This window comes from Salvelinus namaycush, chromosome 5, assembly GCF_016432855.1.
Source record: "Salvelinus namaycush isolate Seneca chromosome 5, SaNama_1.0, whole genome shotgun sequence".
Taxonomy (NCBI): Eukaryota; Metazoa; Chordata; class Actinopteri; order Salmoniformes; family Salmonidae; genus Salvelinus; species Salvelinus namaycush.
The window spans coordinates 18210162-18233826 of NC_052311.1; the positions used below are offsets into that span (position 1 = coordinate 18210162).

Here is a 23665-nt window from a genome sequence, read left to right on the forward strand (position 1 = left end):
GAGAGGACTAAGCACGCACCCCTGAGGGGCCCCAGTGTTGAGGATCAGTGTGGCAGATATGTTGTTGCCTACCCTTACTACCTGGGGGAGGCCCGTCAGGAAGTCCAGTATCCAGGTGCAGAGCGAGGTGTTTAGTCCCAGGGTCCTTAGCTTAGGGATGAGCTTTGTGGGCACTATGGTGTTAAACGCTGAGCTGTAGTCAATGATCAGCATTCTCACATAGGTGTTCCTTTTGTCTCGGTGGGAAAGGGCAGTGTGGAGTGCGATAGAGATTGTGTCATCTGTGGATCTGTTGGGGCGGTATGCGAATTGGAGTGGTTCTAGGGTTTCTGGCATAATGGTGGTGATGTGAGCCATGACCAGTCTTTCAAAGCACTTTATGGCTTCTGACGTGAGTGTGTCCTCTCTAAGTAATATTGAGTCCTCTCTAACTAATAGTGTCTTCTCTCTCCCTTCAGGACAACCTGAGTGTGTTCCTGCGTGGCTGTGAGGAGCTGGGACTGAAGGGCTCTCAGCTGTTTGACACTGGGGACCTGCAGGACATCTCCACACGCCCCAACGCCAAGTAAGACATCACACACACCTGCTTCCCTGTCTGTCTGGCTGGCTGGTTGACTGGCTGGTTGGCTCACTGTCCAGTAGGTGGTCAGTAGGGTGGTTGAACAGTTGTTCTGTCTGTCTTTCAGCCTGAATGTCTGTCTGTCTGTACAGTTGAAGTCAGAAGTTTACATACACCTTAGCCAAATCCATTTAAACTCAGTTTTTCACAATTCCTGAAATTTAATCCTAGTAAGAATTCCCTGTCTTAGGTCAGTTAGGATCACCACTTTATTTTAAGTATGTGAAATGTCAGAATAATAGTAGAGAGAATGATTTATTTCAGCTTTTATTTCTTTCATCACATTCCCAGTGGGTCAGAAGTTTACATACACTCAATTAGTATTTGGTAGCATTGCCTTTAAATTATTTAACTTGGATCAAACGTTTCAGGTAGCCTTCCACAAGCTTCCCACAGTAAGTTGAGAGCATTTTGGCCCATTCCAGAGTTTGGAGGCCTCTTTGCTCGCACATGCTTTTTGAGTTCTGCCCACAAATTTTCTATAGGATTGAGATCAGGGCTTTGTGATGGCCACTCCAATATTTGTTGTTCTTAAGCCATTTTGACACAACTTTGGAAGTATGCTTGGGGTCATTGTCCATTTGGAAGACCCATTTGCGACCCAAGCTTTAATTTCCTGACTGACATCTTGAGATGTTGCCTCAATATATGCACATCATTTTCCTCCCTCATGATGCCATCTATTTTGTGAAGTGCACCAGTCCCTCCTGCAGCAAAGCACCCCCACAACATGATTCTGCCACCCCCGTGCTTCACGGTTGGGATGGTGTTCTTCGGCTTGCAAGCATCCCCCTTTTTCCTCCAAACACAACGATGATCATTATGGCCAAACAGTTCTATTTTTGTTTCATCAGACCAGACGACATTTCTCCAAAAAGTACGATCTTTGTCCCCATGTGTAGTTGCAACCCGTTATCTGGCTTTATGGCGGTTTTGGAGCAGTGGCTTCTTCCTTACTGAGCGGCCTTTCAGGTTATGTCGATATAGGACTCGTTTTACTGTGGATATAGATACTTTTTTACCGGTTTCCTCCAGCATCTTCACAAGGTCCTTTGCTGTTTTTTTGGGATTGATTTGCACTTTTCGCAACAAAGTACGTTCATCTCGAGGAGACAGAACGCGTCTCCTTCCCGAGCGGTATGATGGCTGCGTGGTCCCGTGATGTTTATACATGCGTAATATTGTTTGTACAGATGAACGTGGTACCTTCAGGCATTTGGAAATTGCTCCCAAGGATGGGAGAAAAAAAAATCTGAGGTCTTGGCTGATTTCTTTAGATTTTCCCATGATGTCAAGCAAAGAGGCACTGAGTTTGAAGGTAGGCCTTGAAATACATCCACAGGTACACCTCCAATTGACTCAAATTATGTCAATTAAGCTATCAGAAGCTTCTAAAGCCAAGACATAATGTTCTGGAATTTTCCAAGCTGTTTAAAGACACAGTCAACTTAGTGTATGTAAACTTTTGACACACTGGAATTGTGATACAGTGAATTATAAGTTAAATCATCTGTCTGTAAACAATTGTTGGAAAAATGATGTCCTAACCGACTTGCCAAAACTATAGTTTGTTAACAAGACATTTGAGGAGTGGTTGAAAAACTAGTTTTAAAGACTCCAACCTCCAACCTTCCAACTTCAACTGTATCTATCTCCCTATCTCTCTCTCTGTCTGTCTTTGTATTTTCATCCATGTGTTTGATCTATTTCCATCCATTTGCTTGTCTTTCTTCATCACTGTGTGTCTGCTATGTCAACAGTACAGTAATTAGTAACTCTTGGGAAGACAGTTCAGTGGAAGTGTGACTCTCCTATATGCAACATAACAAAGCAGTATCTGTTAGGTACAACTGGTCATTGACAAAATATTACAGTATGCTATATCCAGAGATTGTGATGTTGTAGCTGTTGCTTGGTGACTGGGTGTTTCCCCCCAACTGTCCTGGTGCCAGAACTACTCTGTTAGTAGAGAGAGAGAGAGAGAGAGCGAGAGAGACTGGGAGAGAGCGAGAGAGACTGGGAGAGAGCGAGAGAGACTGGGAGAGAGCGAGAGAGACTGGGAGAGAGGGAGAGAGCGAGGGAGAGAGGGAGAGAGCGAGGGAGAGACTGGGAGAGAGCGAGGGAGAGACTGGGAGAGAGCGAGGGAGAGACTGGGAGAGAGCGAGGGAGAGACTGGGAGAGAGCGAGGGAGAGACTGGGAGAGAGCGAGGGAGAGACTGGGAGAGAGCGAGGGAGAGACTGGGAGAGAGCGAGGGAGAGACTGGGAGAGAGCGAGGGAGAGACTGGGAGAGAGCGAGGGAGAGACTGGGAGAGAGCGAGGGAGAGACTGGGAGAGAGCGAGGGAGAGACTGGGAGAGAGCGAGGGAGAGACTGGGAGAGAGCGAGGGAGAGACTGGGAGAGAGCGAGGGAGAGACTGGGAGAGAGGGAGAGAGCGAGGGAGAGAGAGGGAGAGAGCGAGGGAGAGACTGGGAGAGAGCGAGGGAGAGACTGGGAGAGAGCGAGGGAGAGACTGGGAGAGAGCGAGGGAGAGACTGGGAGAGAGCGAGGGAGAGACGGGGAGAGAGCGAGGGAGAGACGGGGAGAGAGCGAGGGAGAGACGGGGAGAGACGGGGAGAGACGGGGAGAGAGCGAGGGAGAGAGCGGGGGAGAGAGCGACGGGGAGAGAGCGACGGGGAGAGAGCGACGGGGAGAGAGCGACGGGGAGAGAGCGACGGGGAGAGAGCGAGGGGGAGACGGGGAGAGAGCGAGGGGGAGACGGGGAGAGAGCGAGGGAGAGAGCGAGGGAGAGACGGGGAGAGAGCGACGGGGAGAGAGCGACGGGGAGAGAGAGACGGGGAGAGAGCGAGGGGGAGACGGGGAGAGAGAGAGAGGGAGACGGGGAGAGAGAGAGGGGGAGACGGGGAGAGAGCGAGAGAGGGGGAGACGGGGAGAGAGCGAGAGAGAGAGACGGGGAGAGAGCGAGAGAGAGAGGCGAGAGAGAGACGGGGAGAGAGCGAGAGAGAGACGGGGAGAGAGCGAGAGAGAGACGGGGAGAGAGCGAGAGAGAGACGGGGAGAGAGCGAGAGAGAGACGGGGAGAGAGCGAGAGAGAGACGGGGAGAGAGCGAGAGAGAGAGACGGGGAGAGAGCGAGAGAGAGAGAGCGAGAGAGAGACGGGGAGAGAGCGAGAGAGAGACGGGGAGAGAGCGAGAGAGAGACGGGGAGAGAGCGAGAGAGAGACGGGGAGAGAGCGAGAGAGAGACGGGGAGAGAGCGAGAGAGAGACGGGGAGAGAGCGAGAGAGAGACGGGGAGAGAGCGAGAGAGAGACGGGGAGAGAGCGAGAGAGAGACGGGGAGAGAGCGAGAGAGAGACGGGGAGAGAGCGAGAGAGAGACGGGGAGAGAGCGAGAGAGAGACGGAGCGAGAGAGAGACGGGGCGAGAGAGAGACGGGGAGAGAGCGAGAGAGAGACGGGGCGAGAGAGAGACGGGGAGAGAGCGAGAGAGAGACGGGGAGAGAGCGAGAGAGAGACGGGGAGAGAGAGAGACGGGGAGAGAGCGAGAGAGAGAGACGGGGAGAGAGCGAGAGAGAGACGGGGAGAGAGCGAGAGAGAGACGGGGAGAGAGCGAGAGAGAGACGGGGAGAGAGCGAGAGAGAGACGGGGAGAGAGCGAGAGAGAGACGGGGAGAGAGCGAGAGAGAGACGGGGAGAGAGCGAGAGAGAGACGGGGAGAGAGCGAGAGAGAGACGGGGAGAGAGCGAGAGAGAGACGGGGCGAGAGAGAGACGGGGAGAGAGCGAGAGAGAGCGAGAGAGAGACGGGGAGAGAGCGAGAGAGAGACGGGGAGAGAGCGAGAGAGAGACGGGGAGAGAGAGAGACGGGGAGAGAGCGAGAGAGAGACGGGGAGAGAGAGAGACGGGGAGAGAGCGAGAGAGAGACGGGGAGAGAGCGAGAGAGAGACGGGGAGAGAGCGAGAGAGAGACGGGGAGAGAGCGAGAGAGAGACGGGGAGAGAGCGAGAGAGAGACGGGGAGAGAGCGAGAGAGAGACGGGGAGAGAGCGAGAGAGAGACGGGGCGAGAGAGAGACGGGGAGAGAGAGAGACGGGGAGAGAGCGAGAGAGAGCGAGAGAGAGACGGGGAGAGAGCGAGAGAGAGACGGGGAGAGAGCGAGAGAGAGACGGGGAGAGAGCGAGACGGGGAGAGAGCGAGAGAGAGACGGGGAGAGAGAGAGACGGGGAGAGAGCGAGAGAGAGACGGGGAGAGAGAGAGACGGGGAGAGAGCGAGAGAGAGACGGGGAGAGAGCGAGAGAGAGACGGGGAGAGAGCGAGAGAGACGGGGAGAGAGCGAGAGAGAGACGGGGAGAGAGCGAGAGAGAGACGGGGAGAGAGCGAGAGAGAGACGGGGAGAGAGCGAGAGAGAGACGGGGAGAGAGCGAGAGAGAGACGGGGAGAGAGCGAGAGAGAGACGGGGAGAGAGCGAGAGAGAGACGGGGAGAGAGCGAGAGAGAGACGGGGAGAGAGCGAGAGAGAGACGGGGAGAGAGCGAGAGAGAGACGGGGAGAGAGCGAGAGAGAGACGGGGAGAGAGCGAGAGGGAGACGGGGAGAGAGCGAGGGGGAGACGGGGAGAGAGCGAGGGGGAGACGGGGAGAGAGAGCGAGGGGGAGACGGGGAGAGAGAGCGAGGGGGAGAGGGGGAGAGAGAGCGAGGGAGACGGGGAGAGAGAGCGGGGGAGACGGGGAGAGAGAGAGAGAGAGAGGGAGACGGGGAGAGCGAGAGAGGGAGACGGGGAGAGAGAGGGAGACGGGGAGAGCGAGAGAGGGAGACGGGGAGAGAGCGAGAGAGAGACGGGGAGAGAGCGAGAGAGAGACGGGGAGAGAGCGAGAGAGAGACGGGGAGAGAGCGAGAGAGAGACGGGGAGAGAGCGAGAGAGAGACGGGGAGAGAGCGAGAGAGAGACGGGGAGAGAGCGAGAGAGAGAGAGCGAGAGAGAGACGGGGAGAGAGAGCGAGAGAGAGACGGGGAGAGAGCGAGAGAGAGACGGGGAGAGAGCGAGAGGGAGACGGGGAGAGAGAGAGAGGGAGACGGGGAGAGAGAGAGGGGGAGACGGGGAGAGAGAGAGGGGGAGACGGGGGGGAGAGAGGGGGAGACGGGGAGAGAGAGGGGGAGACGGGGAGAGAGAGAGAGGGAGAGAGGGAGAGGGAGACGGGGAGAGAGAGAGGGAGACGGGGAGAGAGAGAGAGGGAGACGGGGAGAGGGAGACGGGGAGAGAGAGAGAGGGAGACACGGGGAGAGAGAGAGAGGGAGACACGGGGAGAGAGGGAGACACGGGGAGAGAGGGAGACACGGGGAGAGAGGGAGACGGGGAGAGAGGGAGACGGGGAGAGAGGGAGACGGGGAGAGAGGGAGAGGGAGACGGGGAGAGAGGGAGAGAGAGACGGGGAGAGAGCGAGAGAGAGACGGAGAGAGAGACGGGGAGAGAGCGAGAGAGCGACGGGGAGAGAGCGAGAGAGCGACGGGGAGAGAGACGGGGAGAGAGCGAGAGAGAGACGGAGAGAGAGACGGGGAGAGAGCGAGAGAGAGACGGGGAGAGAGCGAGAGAGAGACGGGGAGAGAGCGAGAGAGAGACGGGGAGAGAGCGAGAGAGAGACGGGGAGAGAGCGAGAGAGAGACGGGGAGAGAGCGAGAGAGAGACGGGGAGAGAGCGAGAGAGAGACGGGGAGAGAGCGAGAGAGAGACGGGGAGAGAGCGAGACGGGGAGAGAGCGAGACGGGGAGAGAGCGAGACGGGGAGAGAGAGAGACGGGGAGAGAGAGAGACGGGGAGAGAGAGAGACGGGGAGAGAGAGAGACGGGGAGAGAGAGAGACGGGGAGAGAGAGAGACGGGGAGAGAGAGAGACGGGGAGAGAGAGAGAGACGGGGAGAGAGAGAGAGACGGGGAGAGAGAGAGAGACGGGGAGAGAGAGAGAGACGGGGAGAGAGAGAGAGACGGGGAGAGAGAGAGAGACGGGGAGAGAGAGAGACGGGGAGAGAGCGAGACGGGGAGAGAGCGAGACGGGGAGAGAGCGAGACGAGGAGAGAGAGACGGGGAGAGAGCGAGAGAGAGACGGGGAGAGAGCGAGAGAGAGACGGGGAGAGAGCGAGAGGGAGACGGGGAGAGAGCGAGAGGGAGACGGGGAGAGAGCGAGAGGGAGACGGGGAGAGAGCGAGGGGGAGACGGGGAGAGAGAGAGGGGGAGCGAGAGAGGGAGACGGGGAGAGAGCGAGAGAGGGAGACGGGGAGAGAGCGAGAGAGAGACGGGGAGAGAGCGAGAGAGAGACGGGGAGAGAGCGAGAGAGAGACGGGGAGAGAGCGAGAGAGAGACGGGGAGAGAGCGAGAGAGAGACGGGGAGAGAGCGAGAGAGAGACGGGGAGAGAGCGAGAGAGAGACGGGGAGAGAGCGAGCGAGAGACGGGGAGAGAGCGAGCGAGAGAGAGCGAGCGAGAGAGAGACGGGGAGAGAGCGAGAGGGAGACGGGGAGAGAGAGAGGGGGAGACGGGGGGAGAGAGGGGGAGACGGGGGGAGAGAGAGGGGGAGACGGGGGGAGAGAGAGGGGGAGACGGGGAGAGAGAGGGAGACGGGGAGAGAGAGAGAGGGAGACGGGGAGAGAGAGAGAGGGAGACGGGGAGAGGGAGACGGGGAGAGAGAGAGAGGGAGACGGGGAGAGAGAGAGAGGGAGACACGGGGAGAGAGAGAGGGAGACACGGGAAGAGAGGGAGAGAGGGAGACGGGGAGAGAGGGAGACGGGGAGAGAGGGAGACGGGGAGAGAGGGAGAGGGAGACGGGGAGAGAGGGAGAGGGAGACGGGGAGAGAGGGAGAGGGAGACGGGGAGAGAGGGAGAGGGAGACGGGGAGAGAGAGAGAGGGAGACGGGGAGAGAGGGAGACGGGGAGAGAGGGAGAGGGAGACGGAGAGAGGGAGACGGGGAGAGGGAGACGGGGAGAGGGAGAGAGGGAGACGGGGAGAGAGAGAGGGGGGAGAGAGAGAGAGGGAGAGGGGGAGAGGGAGAGGGGGAGAGGGAGACGGGGAGAGAGAGAGGGGGAGAGAGAGAGGGGGAGAGGGAGAGGGAGACGGGGAGAGAGAGAGAGGGAGACGGGGAGAGAGAGAGAGGGAGACGGGGAGAGAGAGAGAGGGAGACGGGGAGAGAGAGAGAGGGAGACGGGGAGAGAGAGAGAGGGAGACGGGGAGAGAGAGAGGGAGACGGGGAGAGAGGGAGACGGGGAGAGAGGGAGACGGGGAGAGAGGGAGAGGGAGACGGAGAGAGGGAGACGGGGAGAGGGAGACGGGGAGAGGGAGACGGGGAGAGGGAGACGGGGAGAGGGAGAGAGGGAGACGGGGGAGAGAGAGGGAGACGGGGAGGGAGACGGGAAGGGAGAGAGGGAGACGGGGAGAGAAAGAGGGGGAGAGAGAGAGGGGGAGAGAGAGAGGGGGAGAGGGAGAGGGAGAGAGGGAGACGGGGAGAGAGAGAGAGGGAGACGGGGAGAGAGAGAGAGGGAGAGGGGGAGAGGGAGAGAGGGAGACGGGGAGAGAGAGAGAGGGAGACGGGGACGGAGAGAGAGAGAGGGAGACGGGGAGAGAGAGAGAGGGAGACGGGGAGAGAGAGAGGGAGACGGGGAGAGAGGGAGACGGGGAGACGGGGAGAGAGGGAGAGGGAGACGGAGAGAGGGAGACGGAGAGAGGGAGACGGGGAGAGGGAGACGGGGAGAGGGAGACGGGGAGAGGGAGAGAGGGAGACGGGGGAGAACGAGAGGGAGACGGGGGAGAGAGAGGGAGACGGGGAGAGGGAGAGAGGGAGACGGGGAGAGGGAGAGAGGGAGACGGGGAGAGAAAGAGGGGGAGAGAGAGAGGGGGAGAGGGAGAGGGAGAGAGGGAGACGGGGAGAGAGAGAGAGGGAGACGGGGAGAGAGAGAGAGGGAGACGGGGAGAGAGAGAGGGAGACGGGGAGAGAGAGAGAGGGAGACGGGGAGAGAGAGAGAGGGAGACGGGGAGAGAGAGAGAGGGAGACGGGGAGAGGGAGACGGGGAGAGGGAGAGGGGGAGAGAGAGACGGGGAGAGAGAGACGGGGAGAGAGAGACGGGGAGAGGGAGACGGGGAGAGAGACGGGGAGACGGAGAGAGAGACGGGGAGACAGAGAGAGACGGGGAGACGGAGAGAGAGACGGGGAGACGGAGAGAGAGACGGGGAGACGGAGAGAGAGGGAGACGGCGAGAGGGAGACGGCGAGAGGGAGACGGCGAGAGGGAGACGGCGAGAGGGAGACGGCGAGAGGGAGAGAGGGAGAGAGGGAGAGAGGGAGACGGGGAGAGAGAGAGAGAGGGAGACGGGGAGAGAGAGACGGGGAGAGGGAGACGGGGAGAGGGAGACGGGGAGAGAGAGACGGGGAGAGGGAGACGGGGAGAGGGAGACGGGGAGAGAGAGACGGGGAGACGGGGAGAGAGGGAGACGGCGGAGAGGGAGACGGCGGAGAGGGAGACGGCGGAGAGGGAGACGGCGGAGAGGGAGACGGCGGAGAGGGAGACGGGGGAGAGGGAGACGGGGGGGGAGAGAAAGAGGGACGGGGAGAGAGACGGGAGAGCACGAGAGAGAAAGAGAGATGGAGCAATGTCAAACTTAACATGTCTTGGAGGTGGCTCGACTGGTTCTATCATGACATATGATGCCTTGAAGAGTTCAGGTGTGGCCTAAGGGAAGTGTGTGTGCATGCTGTGTGTGCATTAAAATAACAGATAAACGTCAAACTGCCACTTATATGCCCTTGTCACTGTCTTAGATTTAGTGTGCAGCCATACCCTTTACTCCTGCCACACTACCTAGTGTTCACGATATGACAGGTGTCTTCATATCTAGAAAACAGATTTGGGTGGGGGTGTATAAAGAGACACACAATGAGCTGAGGCATGAAATATGTCCTCTGTACCATCTGTTGATGGAAACTGATCCATTTCCAAGATAAGTGACAGGGGAAGAGAGAGTGAAAGAGGAGAGGGAGAGAGAGGGGGGGAGAGTAACAGCAAGAGATTGAGGGAGAGAGAGAGGGAAAGTGAGAGAGGCGAAAAAGAGAGCGAGGGAGGGAAGAGAGTACAGTTGATATCACAGGCAGTGATCTAATACCTAGTGGAATCTGAATTGCCTTCTTTCTCAGGCAGCCTTTAGATGTGGTTATGTAAGTAGTCAAGGTAGCGTAGAGAAAAGAGACCTGTCTGTTTATTTAGTCAAGCTAGAGGAGAGGAGGAAGGACAGAGGGAGGAGAGGAAGGTGAAATGACACAGGGCCATTCTGTTGAAGGAGAGGGAGGTGGAGAAACTGACGCTGAAACTGACTTTTGGTGTCACCTATCTACTGTATTTCTCGCTCTTTCTTTAAAACTTTCATTTGGTCTTTGTCTATTTCTCTCTCATACTCTCTTACCCCTTTCTGCTGGATCAGCTACACTAGCTATATATACACAAATTATGTGGATACCCCTTATTGGATTTGGCTATTTCAGCCACACCCGTTGCTGACAGGTGTATAAAATTGAGCAAAAGCCATGCAATCTCCATAGAGAAACATTGGCAGTAGAATGACCTAACTTAAGAGCTCAGTGACTTTCAACGTGGCAGCCTTTCCAACAAGTCAGTTTGTAAAATTTCTGCCCTGCTAGAGAACTACCCCGGTCAACTGTAAGTGCTGTTATTGTGAAGTGGAGACGTCTAGGAGCAACAACGGCTGAGCCACAAAGTGGTAGGTCACACAAGCTCACAGAACAGGACTGCCGAGTGCTGAAGCGTGTAAAAATCGTCTGTCCTCAGTTACAACACTCACTGCCGAGTTCCAAACTGCCTGTGGAAGCAACGTCAGCAAAATAAATGTTTGTCTCGAGCTTCATGAAATGGGTTTCCATGGCCGAGCAGCCACACACAAGCCTAAGATCACCATGCGTAATGCCAATCGTCGGCTGGAGTGGTGTAAAGCTCGCCGCTTTACCATCTGGCAGTCCGACGGGCGAACTTAGGCTTGGCGGATGCCAGGAGAACGCTACCTGCCCGAAGGAATAATGTTCTGTGGCTGTTTTTCATGGTTCGTGCTAGGCCCCTTAATTCCAGTGAAGGGAAATCTTAACGCTACAGCATACAATGACATTCTAGACGAGGTCCATACAGAAAGGGTTTGTCGAGATCGGTGTGGAAGAACTTGATTGGCCTGCACAGAGCCCTGACCTCAACTCCATCAAACACCCTTGGGATGAATTGGAACACAGACTACTAGCCAGTCCTAATCGCCTAACATCAGTGCTTGACCTCACTAATGCTGAATGGAAGCAAGTCCCAGCAGCAATGTTCCAACATCTAGTAGAAAGCCTTACCAGAAAGGTGAAGGCTGTTCTAGCAGCAAAGGGAGGACCAACTCCATATTAATGCCCATGATTTTGGAATGAGATGTTCGACGAGCACATACTTTTGGTCATGAAGTGTATTAGTATCCTGTTGCCAACTAACAAATGTGGTGCTCTCAAGGGGAGGTCATGTACAAAGTGAAAATAATCACCTTTATATGTCTCTTTATCAAAGCCGCCAGAAATGGGAACAAACAGAATATCTTCAAAATATCTTGTAATTGCTATAGAGCCTTTCTATTAGTCATTGGATCTGACAGGGTTAGTTGCAGCACAGAAATCTACAAATCACCTCAACCTCAAAACAGGCAAGCATGAACTGATCCATGTATTAGAAGGATTAGTGAATTTACATCCCACGGCACTTGTCGCAAGAGTATGGGGTGTTATCCCTGGTGCCTTGGCTACCAAATCATCCTCCGCTTCCAATTTAAACCCTCTCCTTTCTCCTGCAACTCTCTGCAAATCTAGGTCGTTAAAGAGAGTGTTCTCAGCCAACCTGGTAAAATAAGGATTAGGTATGAACAAGCAGATTGACATGTAAATGAATAAGCTTCCACCTACTAACGATCTGGACATGAGTCATTTGATTGACCATTCCATAATAATCCCACTCATATGGGAGTAGGTCTGTAACACTCTTAACTCCTGGGTCACCTGTAAAGGTCATTATGACATGGAATGTTGTGTGGGAGCTGAACAAGCCCACTAGGCTGACCTATGACCTCTGCTGACTAGTGTGTGAGTAAAGTATCAAGTGTAGCCTTAGGTCAGCTCACCTACACACACATGGAATCACACGTGCTCACACACACACACACACACAAACGCATGCACACACCAGACCGACATGGGACCTGTAGATATAGTTCAATATGTCACCATTCTGACACATGGTTGAGTGCTTATTTAGTTTTATGAGAAATATGTTATTGAGAGAATAAAAGGCAAACATGCCTGCCAGTGTGTATGTGTCTGTTTGTCTCTGTGCGTGTGTCCATTTGTGTGTCAGAGAAAGACAATTAAATAGTAATTTGTCCTTGCCCTGCTATTGCCTGAACATAGAAAAGCATCCAAACAACCTTGAGGCTGCAGCAACGGGGTCAAACAACCTTGAGGCTGCAGCAACGGGGTCAAACAACCTTGAGGCTGCAGCAACGGGATCAAACAACCTTGAGGCTGCAGCAACGGGGTCAAACAACCTTGAGGCTGCAGCAACGGGGTCAAACAACCTTGAGGCTGCAGCAACGGGGTCAAACAACCTTGAGGCTGCAGCAACGGGGTCAAACAACCTTGAGGCTGCAGCAACGGGGTCAAACAACCTTGAGGCTGCAGCAACGGGGTCAAACAACCTTGAGGCTGCAGCAACGGGGTCAAACAACCTTGAGGCTGCAGCAACGGGGTCAAACAACCTTGAGGCTGCAGCAACGGGGTCAAACAACCTTGAGGCTGCAGCAACGGGGTCAAACAACCTTGAGGCTGCAGCAACGGGGTCAAACAACCTTGAGGCTGCAGCAACGGGGTCAAACAACCTTGAGGCTGCAGCAACGGGGTCAAACAACCTTGAGGCTGCAGCAACGGGGTCAAACAACCTTGAGGCTGCAGCAACGGGGTCAAACAACCTTGAGGCTGCAGCAACGGGGTCAAACAACCTTGAGGCTGCAGCAACGGGGTCAAACAACCTTGAGGCTGCAGCAACGGGATCAAACAACCTTGAGGCTGCAGCAACGGGATCAAACAACCTTGAGGCTGCAGCAACGGGGTCAAACAACCTTGAGGCTGCAGCAACGGGGTCAAACAACCTTGAGGCTGCAGCAACGGGGTCAAACAACCTTGAGGCTGCAGCAACGGGGTCAAACAACCTTGAGGCTGCAGCAACGGGGTCAAACAACCTTGAGGCTGCAGCAACGGGGTCAAACAACCTTGAGGCTGCAGCAACGGGATCAAACAACCTTGAGGCTGCAGCAACGGGGTCAAACAACCTTGAGGCTGCAGCAACGGGGTCAAACAACCTTGAGGCTGCAGCAACGGGGTCAAACAACCTTGAGGCTGCAGCAACGGGATCAAACAACCTTGAGGCTGCAGCAACGGGGTCAAACAACCTTGAGGCTGCAGCAACGGGATCAAACAACCTTGAGGCTGCAGCAACGGGATCAAACAACCTTGAGGCTGCAGCAACAGGATCAAACAACCTTGAGGCTGCAGCAACAGGGTCAAACAACCTTGAGGCTGCAGCAACAGGGTCAGGCTGGAGAGTTTGGAGACTCTCTGGAGACTCTCTCTAATATTTTCTCTCTTGCAACTACTCTCTCTTTCTCTCTCTACTTCTCGCTTTCTCTCTCCCTCCTTCTCTCTCTCCCACTCTCACTTTCTTCCTCCTCCCTCCCTCTCAGTCCAGATGGGTTTTTCCATTTGTATGTCATTCCATAACTAGTGTGGAGTAGGTGCAGCTCATTTGACAGCTCTCTAATCTGGAACCTATGATCCTCCTCGTCTCTCTCTCTTCCTAGCAGGGTTGCCGACTGCAGTAGGAAACTCAAGAATGTAAGTGACACCTCTCTATATTGTTTGTCAGTCTGGTAATCTGTTATGTCCTCTTATGTATGGGTTGGTCTGTCTGTCTCTGGCTGTGTTTTGTCTTTCTCTGTCGTTCTTTTCTCCATCTCTGAATATATCTCTCTCAATCCTATCCCTCTCCCTTAGTCAGTCCATCCCATTAACCCCTCTCTTTCTCCCTCCGTCTCCTGTCTCTGCTGCTTTAAGAGGAGCTAGCGTAGTGCGTTTGTCATTCTCTGCAGTGTGAGCTCTCTACCTGACTTGGCTTGCTATAGCGTACTCTGTCTAACATATGTGACTATACTCAGCTAAGGCTGCCTCCAGCTCTAGCCCCACAGCTGTCAGAGCTGTTTTAGCAGAGGGACACTGAAACGCTACATTAGACTCAGTCTGCACTGCATGAGAACATCCCATAAACTCCCAACAGCTGTAGAGGGAGCCAGCCTAGTGCTGCTGTCAATTGTAGCCTTTTCATTGTAGCAAACTGCAGCAGCAGCATTCAAATATATTTTTTTTTGCTGAGACTCAGAGCACCATCAGACTAAAAGAAATAGACAGGTGGAGTATTTTGTACTGTTTTGTACACGCAGCTCAAACTTGGCTAGGAAAAGGGACTATCATGCTCGACTGGATGGAATTCTGCTGGCCTCATGGAATGTTAAACTGATGCAAGCGTAAGGTATCTATTCCCTATGATGTAGGTATGTTTTGGAGAAAATATTGTTTGGCATTTTGGTTCTGTAGGTATGGAACTGCTGCTGTGAAGGTGTATGTGCTCATGTAAGCTACAGGGGTGGGCAACTCCAGTCCCCGAGGGCCTGATTGGTGGCACACGGTTTCTCCATCCCTAGCAAACACAGCTGATTTAATCAAATTGCATTCTAAACTGAAGATCATGATTAGGTGATTATTGGAGTCAGGTGTGTTAGCTGGGGCTGGAGCAAAACTGTGACACCAATCAGGCCTGTGTACACACTTGTGGGTGTGTACTTGTGACACAAAGAGGTTATTGTCCCGTCCAGAAGGAACACATTTTGTCAGGTGACTGGTCCAGTGAAATGTATCAGAGAAGACAGGCACTGTAAAGTGAGGAGGAGACAGACGTGCAGAGGGCATGGCCTCAGGTTTTTAAGATGTTGCAGGATTAGTTTGTGGTGTATACTTTCAGTTTGAAATGCTGTCACAAGGATGTTTGCAAAGGTGTAGCTACAACATGTGTAGCTAGGTTAGGTATGCTGTTTAATTTATCATTGCAACAGTTGTAGAACCTACTGTATATTCCACAAACAGAGCATGAGTAATATGAACATTTATACCCTGTCTAGGCTATTTATTGACACAAAAGTTTTCTGTCCTTAGAACAGCACCTAATGACCTTGTCAAGAGGTTCCAGCCCCTTGCTGTTTGACAGACAGGTGTTGTACTGACAGTTGCAAGTATCCAAGTTTGAATCCCAGTCAGGCTACCTACATGAATTCACTTTTTGTACATTTGTCATGCTTACTGGTAGTGTGGGTGCTTGTGATGAATGTGAATATAATTGTTTTGCCTTCTAGATACAGTGCACTGGATGTGCATTGTGGGTGAAGTATGTTTACTTTTTGTTTTGTAGCCTAGATTGACATCTGAAAAGAGTGCTTACAATTACTGTATACCACACATTACACAAACCACCCAAGACAACCTTTAATCTGTTTTATCAAAGGAATACCCCTAGATCCTTAGATGACTTTGATATCATAAAACAAAGCAGCCAATCAGTCAGCTTGTTCTTGCAACATAAAAGAGCCTGTGTGATCTCCATATGGCCACAGTAGCAAGAGTGCTGTGTCCACACAGTGGCCTAGCTACATGTAGGAACATGAGATAGATAGTAGATGATGTTGGCATAGTAAATTAGCCTGTCAGGGCTATGCTAGCATAGTAAAGCAACCTTACCCATGTGGCAATGGTAAAGAAAGCGAGAAATCTAGCTGTGTGTTCATATTGGCCAGGACAAGGGCTAGGTCTTTTTTGTACAGAAACCCCTGGCTAGCCTATTACAGTGATAGGGAAAAGAGTGGACCAAATATATCAGGAAGTGAACCCTATTGGTGGCCATTTTGATGAAACTGTTTATACTCCTTACAAATTGAAGACAAGTGGAAAGGAGGGTGATTTAGTTTGTATGACTTGACATCAAACAAACACTCAAGGGAGAATAGTACATTGAATTGATGCATTTGGGGAAGAACAACTGTGGAGCAATTGTGTGTAGTATCAATTGTGTGTGGTACGGTCGCTGCACAAACCGCATGGCAAAACGGTATGTCCAGAATGTATCCGGAATATTTAATGTCAGTACTGTACCTCAATGTGTCTGCAACACATGTATGAGTTAGTATTATTTTTATTTTATATAGGTTAGCCCAATGTTCCTCTTTGAGAGATGATATAATTTTGCTAGCTAATGGGTACAGTGTGCCATAGCTGGCATCTATCACATAGACATACTGTGTGAAATGTGGAATTCTCTGATTGCTCTCAGGTGGCTGAGAATGCTTGTGTTGCTGTCGGTCAGTATTAGCGTTGTGAAGCATACCTTGGAGCTGTCAAAAATAAATTGTGGCTTACAGTATGTTAACTTTTCCCATATCAACATAGGTTGATTTTGCAATGGCATTTTGCCAGGTTTACTCAATAAGCAAACAGTTGGTTTGGTCAGTTTTTGGAGGGAAAAGTGGAATATTGGGCCCGTAAAGCATTTATCAAGCAACTTTGCTAATTTTCAAATAAGCTAATGTATCATGTGCTAGCAGTCTTGCATAATGTATTACACAACTTGTGCACAAGCTTGGAGTATGAGACCACTGGGAATTAGTTAGCCCAAAAGTTGGTTGACTGTGCGGGTGTGTCAGTTGGCAATGAACTACCACTAAATTGAAAGTTACAGACTGTGACGTTAATACCTTGTCTTGTTGATACTGGCTCTAAATCCTCTTCCTGTTGTAATGATTCCTCCACAGGTTCTGATTACCATATACTGGCTGGGCCGGGCTGCCAACAGCTGCACCTCCTACAACGGGCCCACACTGGACCTGAAGGAGTTTGAAGGCCTGCTATCACAGATGCGAAAGGTGCGTACAGGGATGGATCTAAGGCTTTGACATGGCTCCGTTTGTTGTATCCTAGTGCTAGCAATGACAAGGTTGGGGGTTCAATTCCTGGAAGGGTGGTATATTTTACTTCTTTTTAGAGTTCAAAGTAGTTTTGCAGTTGTTAGGTGGCTGTACTATTAGGAGCGTTAGACTAGAAGTGACTGTCCAACCAAAGCATATATTTTATTTGGCAAACATAAGGTTGTTATGACGCAAACTCCCCTCGGGGTGCACTGATGGTTTCACCACTCCATCCTTTATCTCTTCTCCTCCCTTCCCCTCATCATGGAGTCATCCCTAGAAGAGAATGCTCTCTCCCCCCCCCCCCCCCCCCATTCCCACCTCTCTCTTTGTCCAGGGATGATCTCAGGCCTTCAACTGGATTTCCAGAACCAATGTGCGTCACCTGGACTATGGCTTTTTACAGCCCCCCAGGGACATATAGGGACGTAGCTGTAGCGACCGTTCAGAGCGTGAGGTCGCTCCTCTTCCATTTATTCCGTTCTCCCACTATTATTCTCTATAAATGAGAAATGACCACTTAACCTAGAATGCTTTCCCAGATGTCTGTATAGTCCAGAACAACAGGGCCACATCTCCACTTAACCAAAGGTAATGATAGTGTCTTAAAGTGAGAGATAAATTCAATAGGTTTATGAAATCCTGTCACACGCAATACAGGAGGTGTATTAATGCTGGGCAGGAACAAAAACCTGCACACCCATTAGCTTCAGGTCCACTGCTGTTGTCTGAGCTGAGGTTTCAGCTTTGGACGGATCAGTCCTATGAACCCTATCATGAAGACCCCTCCCCCCCCCTAGAGTTGCCACTCAAAGCCAGCCATTGTACCCCACAACCTCCCCACCCACCATGAGGTCAGCCAAGTAGGACCCCAGCATCCTCCTTCACTCAGGATCTGGCACAGGGAATAGGTCGGAGGAATAGAAAGGCGGAGTAGATTGGAGGGTAAGGGGGGAAAATGGGTTGAAGGAGGGGATAGGGGTGGGTGGAGAAAGGGATAGAGTGGGAGGGAAGGAGAGGGGGAGTAAAAGAGAGCAGGAGCAGGAGAGAGGAGTAGAGGAAGGGGAGAAAGAGGGGAGAATCGAGCTGGGGAGAGAGAGGGACAGGAGGGTTTGAGGAAAAGAGAAGGGGCAGTTGAGGAAGAGAAAGAGGTGGTAGGTGGCAGCCAGGAGGGGGAGGGGGAAAGAGAAACAGGGCAGGTCCAGGAGGTTCCTCCGGCAGGCGGGAAGGAAAAGCCTTTCCTCAGCCCTGGAAACTAGAGAAGCCACAGACAGGGTTACACTGTGCAGCTCAAAACACACAGAGAGACAGAAGTAGAATATCAATTAGAATTGGTGAGAGGAAGTGAATGTACTTGTCCGTGTTGGAAGAATCATGGTGAGGGAGGGATCCAGATTGGATGGGGTATTGGGATGATCTCAACACAATGTTTTTACGTTGGCGTGTGTGTGTGCGTCAATTTCCATGCTTGTACATTTGTGTGTCAAAGGAGGCGGAGGACACGGAGAGCCCCCAACGCAGCATACGGGACAGCGGCTACATCGACTGCTGGGACTCGGAGCGTAGCGACTCACTCTCCCCGCCTCGCCACGGCCGAGAGGACTCCTTCGACAGCCTGGACTCATTCGGCTCACGCTCCAGACAGACGCCCTCGCCGGACGTACTGGTCGCCCGCGGCATCGGCAGTGATGGTAGGACGCTAGACGCCCGGATGGGTCACACTGCACACACAAGTCACATGCTTTTATTGTCTCATACTGTCTGGTGTTACCTGGGTCAAAACCTAACAGAAGAAAATGGACGAAACCGGGAGAGACTACCTGAACTTGAACTCTCATTTTCGTTGTAAAACGTTTTCGGTTGCTAAACGGTGTGCACCCTGTTGTGTTATAGTGGCGTGCATAGCTGTAACTGTTTTGTTCATGTAGCTGTCATCACATAGTGACTTACCTCATTCACCACCAATAGTTTATTCTGTGCACTTTAATGATGCATGGCAGGCGTTTTCACATACAGTGTCATTGGGGCAGGTGGTGGAATAGTCACCGTCAGCTGGTCTGAAACTAGCTGCCCCTATTTGCTATTTTCAACCTCCAATCTATGGGATCATCTGGCAGGGTATCTCCATCTCAGCCCAGCTCTGTTATTGACATATGTACAAAGGAGGTTTTCTGTTTCTTCCTCGGGCCGAATGTTTAGGGCTGTTGCTGTGGGTTACGTCTCTTTGAAGGCCCTCTTGAAGAGACATGGAGAGGGAGAGAGAGAATTGAGATCAGGTGGTGGAGAGAGGAGATTGCAGTCTTGACTGACGGGTTGCAACATATTCTAGTGGAGCTGTTTTTTACACACCAATTCTTCATCTGTTACAATCTGTGGTGTTGCACTAGATGATACTTGAGAGTGATGCATATCAGTCACAGTGGGTGTGAGTGTTCTGCCTGTCATCTGGTGTTGCACTAGAATTAAGGTACCTGAGCGTGATCCCTATCAGTCACAGTGGGTGTGAGTGTTTCTGCTTGTCATATAGGGGCATACTCAATATTGTGCCTATATTTGTATGCACACCTAGGGACGCATGCACGTGCACACATACACCATTATTGATTGATATAATCCCTCTCCTCTCTTATACAGGCCTATGGTACCCTTGAGGACTAGCTTTTGTATATTAGCAGCTGCAATGTCAACACAAGACTAGCAAGCTCTCCATCGAACGCACCAGAGGAAAAATAAGACGTGTGTTTTATGTATTTTCCAGGCAAGGAAAGAGAAGCCAAGAACTCCTAGGTTCTGTATTTTAAAACCCTATGATGCTCCAACCAGGGCCTTTTAAAACCCTGATTGTTCAAGGGGGATTGAGACAAAATAAGACCTAACCATAACCACACAAGCCTGCTTTCATCTTTTAATATACGCATGCGCACGTGCACGCACACAGACATATATATATATATATATATACACTGCTCAAAAAAATAAAGGGAACACTTAAACAACACAATGTAACTCCAAGTCAGTCACACTTCTGTGAAATCAAACTGTCCACTTAGGAAGCAACACTGATTGACAATAAATGTCACATGCTGTTGTGCAAATGGAATAGACAAAAGGTGGAAATTATAGGCAATTAGCAAGACACCCCCAAAAAAGGAGTGATTCTGCAGGTGGTGACCACAGACCACTTCTCAGTTCCTATGCTTCCTGGCTGATGTTTTGGTCACTTTTGAATGCTGGCGGTGCTCTCACTCTAGTGGTAGCATGAGACGGAGTCTACAACCCACACAAGTGGCTCAGGTAGTGCAGTTCATCCAGGATGGCACATCAATGCGAGCTGTGGCAAAAAGGTTTGCTGTGTCTGTCAGCGTAGTGTCCAGAGCATGGAGGCGCTACCAGGAGACAGGCCAGTACATCAGGAGACGTGGAGGAGGCCGTAGGAGGGCAACAACCCAGAAGCAGGACCGCTACCTCCGCCTTTGTGCAAGGAGGTGCACTGCCAGAGCCCTGCAAAATGACCTCCAGCAGGCCACAAATGTGCATGTGTCTGCTCAAACGGTCAGAAACAGACTCCATGAGGGTGGTATGAGGGCCCGACGTCCACAGGTGGGGGTTGTGCTTACAGCCCAACACCGTGCAGGACGTTTGGCATTTGCCAGAGAACACCAAGATTGGCAAATTTGCCACTGGCGCCCTGTGCTCTTCACATGTGACAGACGTGACAGAGTCTGGAGATGCCGTGGAGAACGTTCTGCTGCCTGCAACATCCTCCAGCATGACCGGTTTGGCGATGGGTCAGTCATGGTGTGGGGTGGCATTTCTTTGTGGGGCCGCACAGCCCTCCATGTGCTCGCCAGAGGTAGCCTGACTGCCATTAGGTACCGAGATGAGATCCTCAGACCCCTTGTGAGACCATATGCTGACACATGCACATTTGTGGCCTGCTGGAGGTCATTTTGCAGGGCTCTGGCAGTGCACCTCCTTGCACAAAGGCGGAGGTAGCGGTCCTGCTGCTGGGTTGTTACCCTCCTACGGCCTCCTCCACGTCTCCTGATGTACTGGCCTGTCTCCTGGTAGCGCCTCCATGCTCTGGACACTACGCTGACAGACACAGCAAACCTTTTTGCCACAGCTCGCATTGATGTGCCATCCTGGATGAACTGCACTACCTGAGCCACTTGTGTGGGTTGTAGACTCCGTCTCATGCTACCACTAGAGTGAGAGCACCGCCAGCATTCAAAAGTGACCAAAACATCAGCCAGGAAGCATAGGAACTGAGAAGTGGTCTGTGGTCACCACCTGCAGAACCACTCCTTTATTGGGGGTGTCTTGCTAATTGCCTATAATTTCCACCTTTTGTCTATTCCATTTGCACAACAGCATGTGAAATTTATTGTCAATCTGTGTTGCTTCCTAAGTGGACAGTTTGATTTCACAGAAGTGTGATTGACTTGGAGTTACATTGTGTTGTTTACATTGTGTTGTTTATTGTGTTGTTTAAGTTGTTTGCCAGCAGCATACCACCCTGCATACCACTGCTGGCTTGCTTCTGAAGCTAAGCAGGGTTGGTCCTGGTCAGTCCCTGGATGGGAGACCAGATGTTGCTGGAAGTGGTATTGGAGGGCCAGTAGGAGGCACTCTTTCCTCTGGTCTAATAAAAATATCCCAATGCCCCAGGGCAGTGATTGGGGACACTGCCCTGTGTGTAGGGTGCCGTCTTTCGGATGGGACGTTAAACGGGTGTCCTGACTCTCTGAGGTCATTAAAGATCCCATGGCACTTATCGTAAGAGTAGGGGTGTTAACCCCGGTGTCCTGGCTAAATTCCCAATCTGGCCCTCAAACCATCATGGTCACCTAATAATCCCCAGTTTACAATTGGCTCATTCATCCCCCTCCTCTCCCCTGTAACTATTCCCCAGGTCGTTGCTGCAAATGAGAACGTGTTCTCAGTCAACTTACCTGGTAAAATAACGGTAAAATAAAAATAAATAAATAAGTGTTCCCTTTATTTTTTTGAGCAGTGTATATATATATATATAAACTCAGCAAAAAAAAAGAAATGTCCTCTCACTGTCAGCTGTTTATTTTCAGGAAACTTAACATGTGTAAATATTTGTATGAACATAACAAGATTCAATAACTGAGACATAAACAAGACATAAACAAGTTCCACAGACATGTGACTAACAGAAATGGAATAATGTGTCCCTGAACAAAGGGGGGGGGGGGGGGGGGGTCAAAAGTAACAGTCAGTTTCTGGTGTGGCCACCAGCTGCATTAAGTACTGCAGTGTATCTCCTCTTCATGGACTGCACCAGATTTGTTCTTGCTGTGAGATGTTGCCCCACTCTTCCACCAAGGCAACTGCAAGTTCCTGGACATTTCTGGGGGGAATGGCCCTAGCACTCACCCTCCGATCCAACAGGTCCCAGACGTGCTCAATGTGATTGAGATCCGGGCTCTTCGTTGGCCATGGCAGAACACTGACATTCCTGTTTTGCAGGAAATCACGCACAGAATGAGCAGTATGGTTGGTGGCATTGTCATGCTGGAGGGTCATGTGAGGATGAGCCTGCAGGAAGGGTACCACATGATAGAGGAGGATGTCTTCCCTGTAACGCACAGCGTTGAGATTGCCTGCAATGACAACAAGCTCAGTCCGATGATGCTGTGACACACCGCCCCAGACCATAACAGACCCTGCACCTCCAAATCGATCCCGCTCCAGAGTACAGGCCTCGGTGTAATGCTCATTCCTCCGATGATAAACGTGAATCCGACCATCACCCCTGGTGAGACAAAACCGCGACTCGTCAGTGAAGAGCACTTTTTGCCAGTCCTGTCTGGTCCAGCGACGTTGGGTTTGTGCCCATAGGCGACGTTGTTGCCGGTGATGTCTGGTGAGGACCTGCCTTACAACAGGCCTACAAGCTCTCAGTCCAGCCTCTCTCAGCCTTCTGTGGACAGTCTGAGCACTGATGGAGGGATTGTGCTTTCCTAGTGTAACTCGGGCAGTTGTTGTTGCCATCCTATACCTGTCCCGCAGGTGTGATGTTCGGATGTACCGATCCTGTGCAGGTGTTGTTACAAGTGGACTGCGAGAATGATGATCAGCTGTCCGTCCTGTCTCCCTGTAGCGCCGTCTTAGGCATCTCACAGTACAGACATTGCAATTTATTGCCCTGGCCACATCTGCAGTCCTCATGCCTCCCTTGCAGCATGCCTAAGGCACGTTTACGCAGATGAGCAGGGACTCATCTTTGAAAGACGGGGTCCTGAAAAAAAGACGTTTATTTTTTTGTTGAGTTTATATATATGTTGACTAGCATGACGTTAAGAGTGTGTGTGTGTGTGTGTGTGTGTGTGTGTGTGTGTGTGTGTGTGTGTGTGTGTGTGTGTGTGTGTGTGTGTGCGCGCGTGTACATACATACATACATACATACATACATACATACATACATACATACATACATACATACATACATACATACATACATACATGCATGCAGACAGTTATTATTAAGGTCCTGGAGTGGCCTAGCCAGTCTCCAGACCTGAACCCAATAGAAAATCTTTGGAGGGAGCTGAAAGTCCGTATTGCCCAGCGACAGCCCCGAAACCTGAAGGATCTGGAGAAGGTCTGTATGGAGGTGTGGGCCAAAATCCCTGCTGCAGTGTGTGCAAACCTGGTCAAGAACTACAGGAAACGTATGATCTCTGTAATTGCAAACAAAGGTTTCTGTACCAAATATTAAGTTCTGCTTTTCTGATGTATCAAATACTTATGTCATGCAAATTAATTACTTAAAAATCATACAATGTGATTTTCTGGATTTTTGTTTTAGATTCCGTCTCTCACAGCTGAAGTGTACCTATGATAAAAATTACAGACCTCTACATGCTTTGTAAGTAGGAAAACCTGCAAAATCGGCAGTGTATCAAATACTTGT

General features: G+C 51.8%; 1 protein-coding gene across 1 annotated transcript in view; it reads left to right on the top strand.

Annotated features, from left to right (window-relative positions):
- Positions 1-23665, top strand: part of LOC120048021 (LIM and calponin homology domains-containing protein 1-like) — a 165183-nt gene that overhangs the window by 91872 nt on the left and 49646 nt on the right. Inside the window, exons 4-7 of the mRNA XM_038993691.1 lie at positions 459-565; positions 13516-13549; positions 16567-16677; positions 18209-18410. Of these exons, the coding sequence (XP_038849619.1) occupies positions 459-565; positions 13516-13549; positions 16567-16677; positions 18209-18410 (454 nt within the window). The remainder of the gene's footprint in view (positions 1-458; positions 566-13515; positions 13550-16566; positions 16678-18208; positions 18411-23665) is intronic.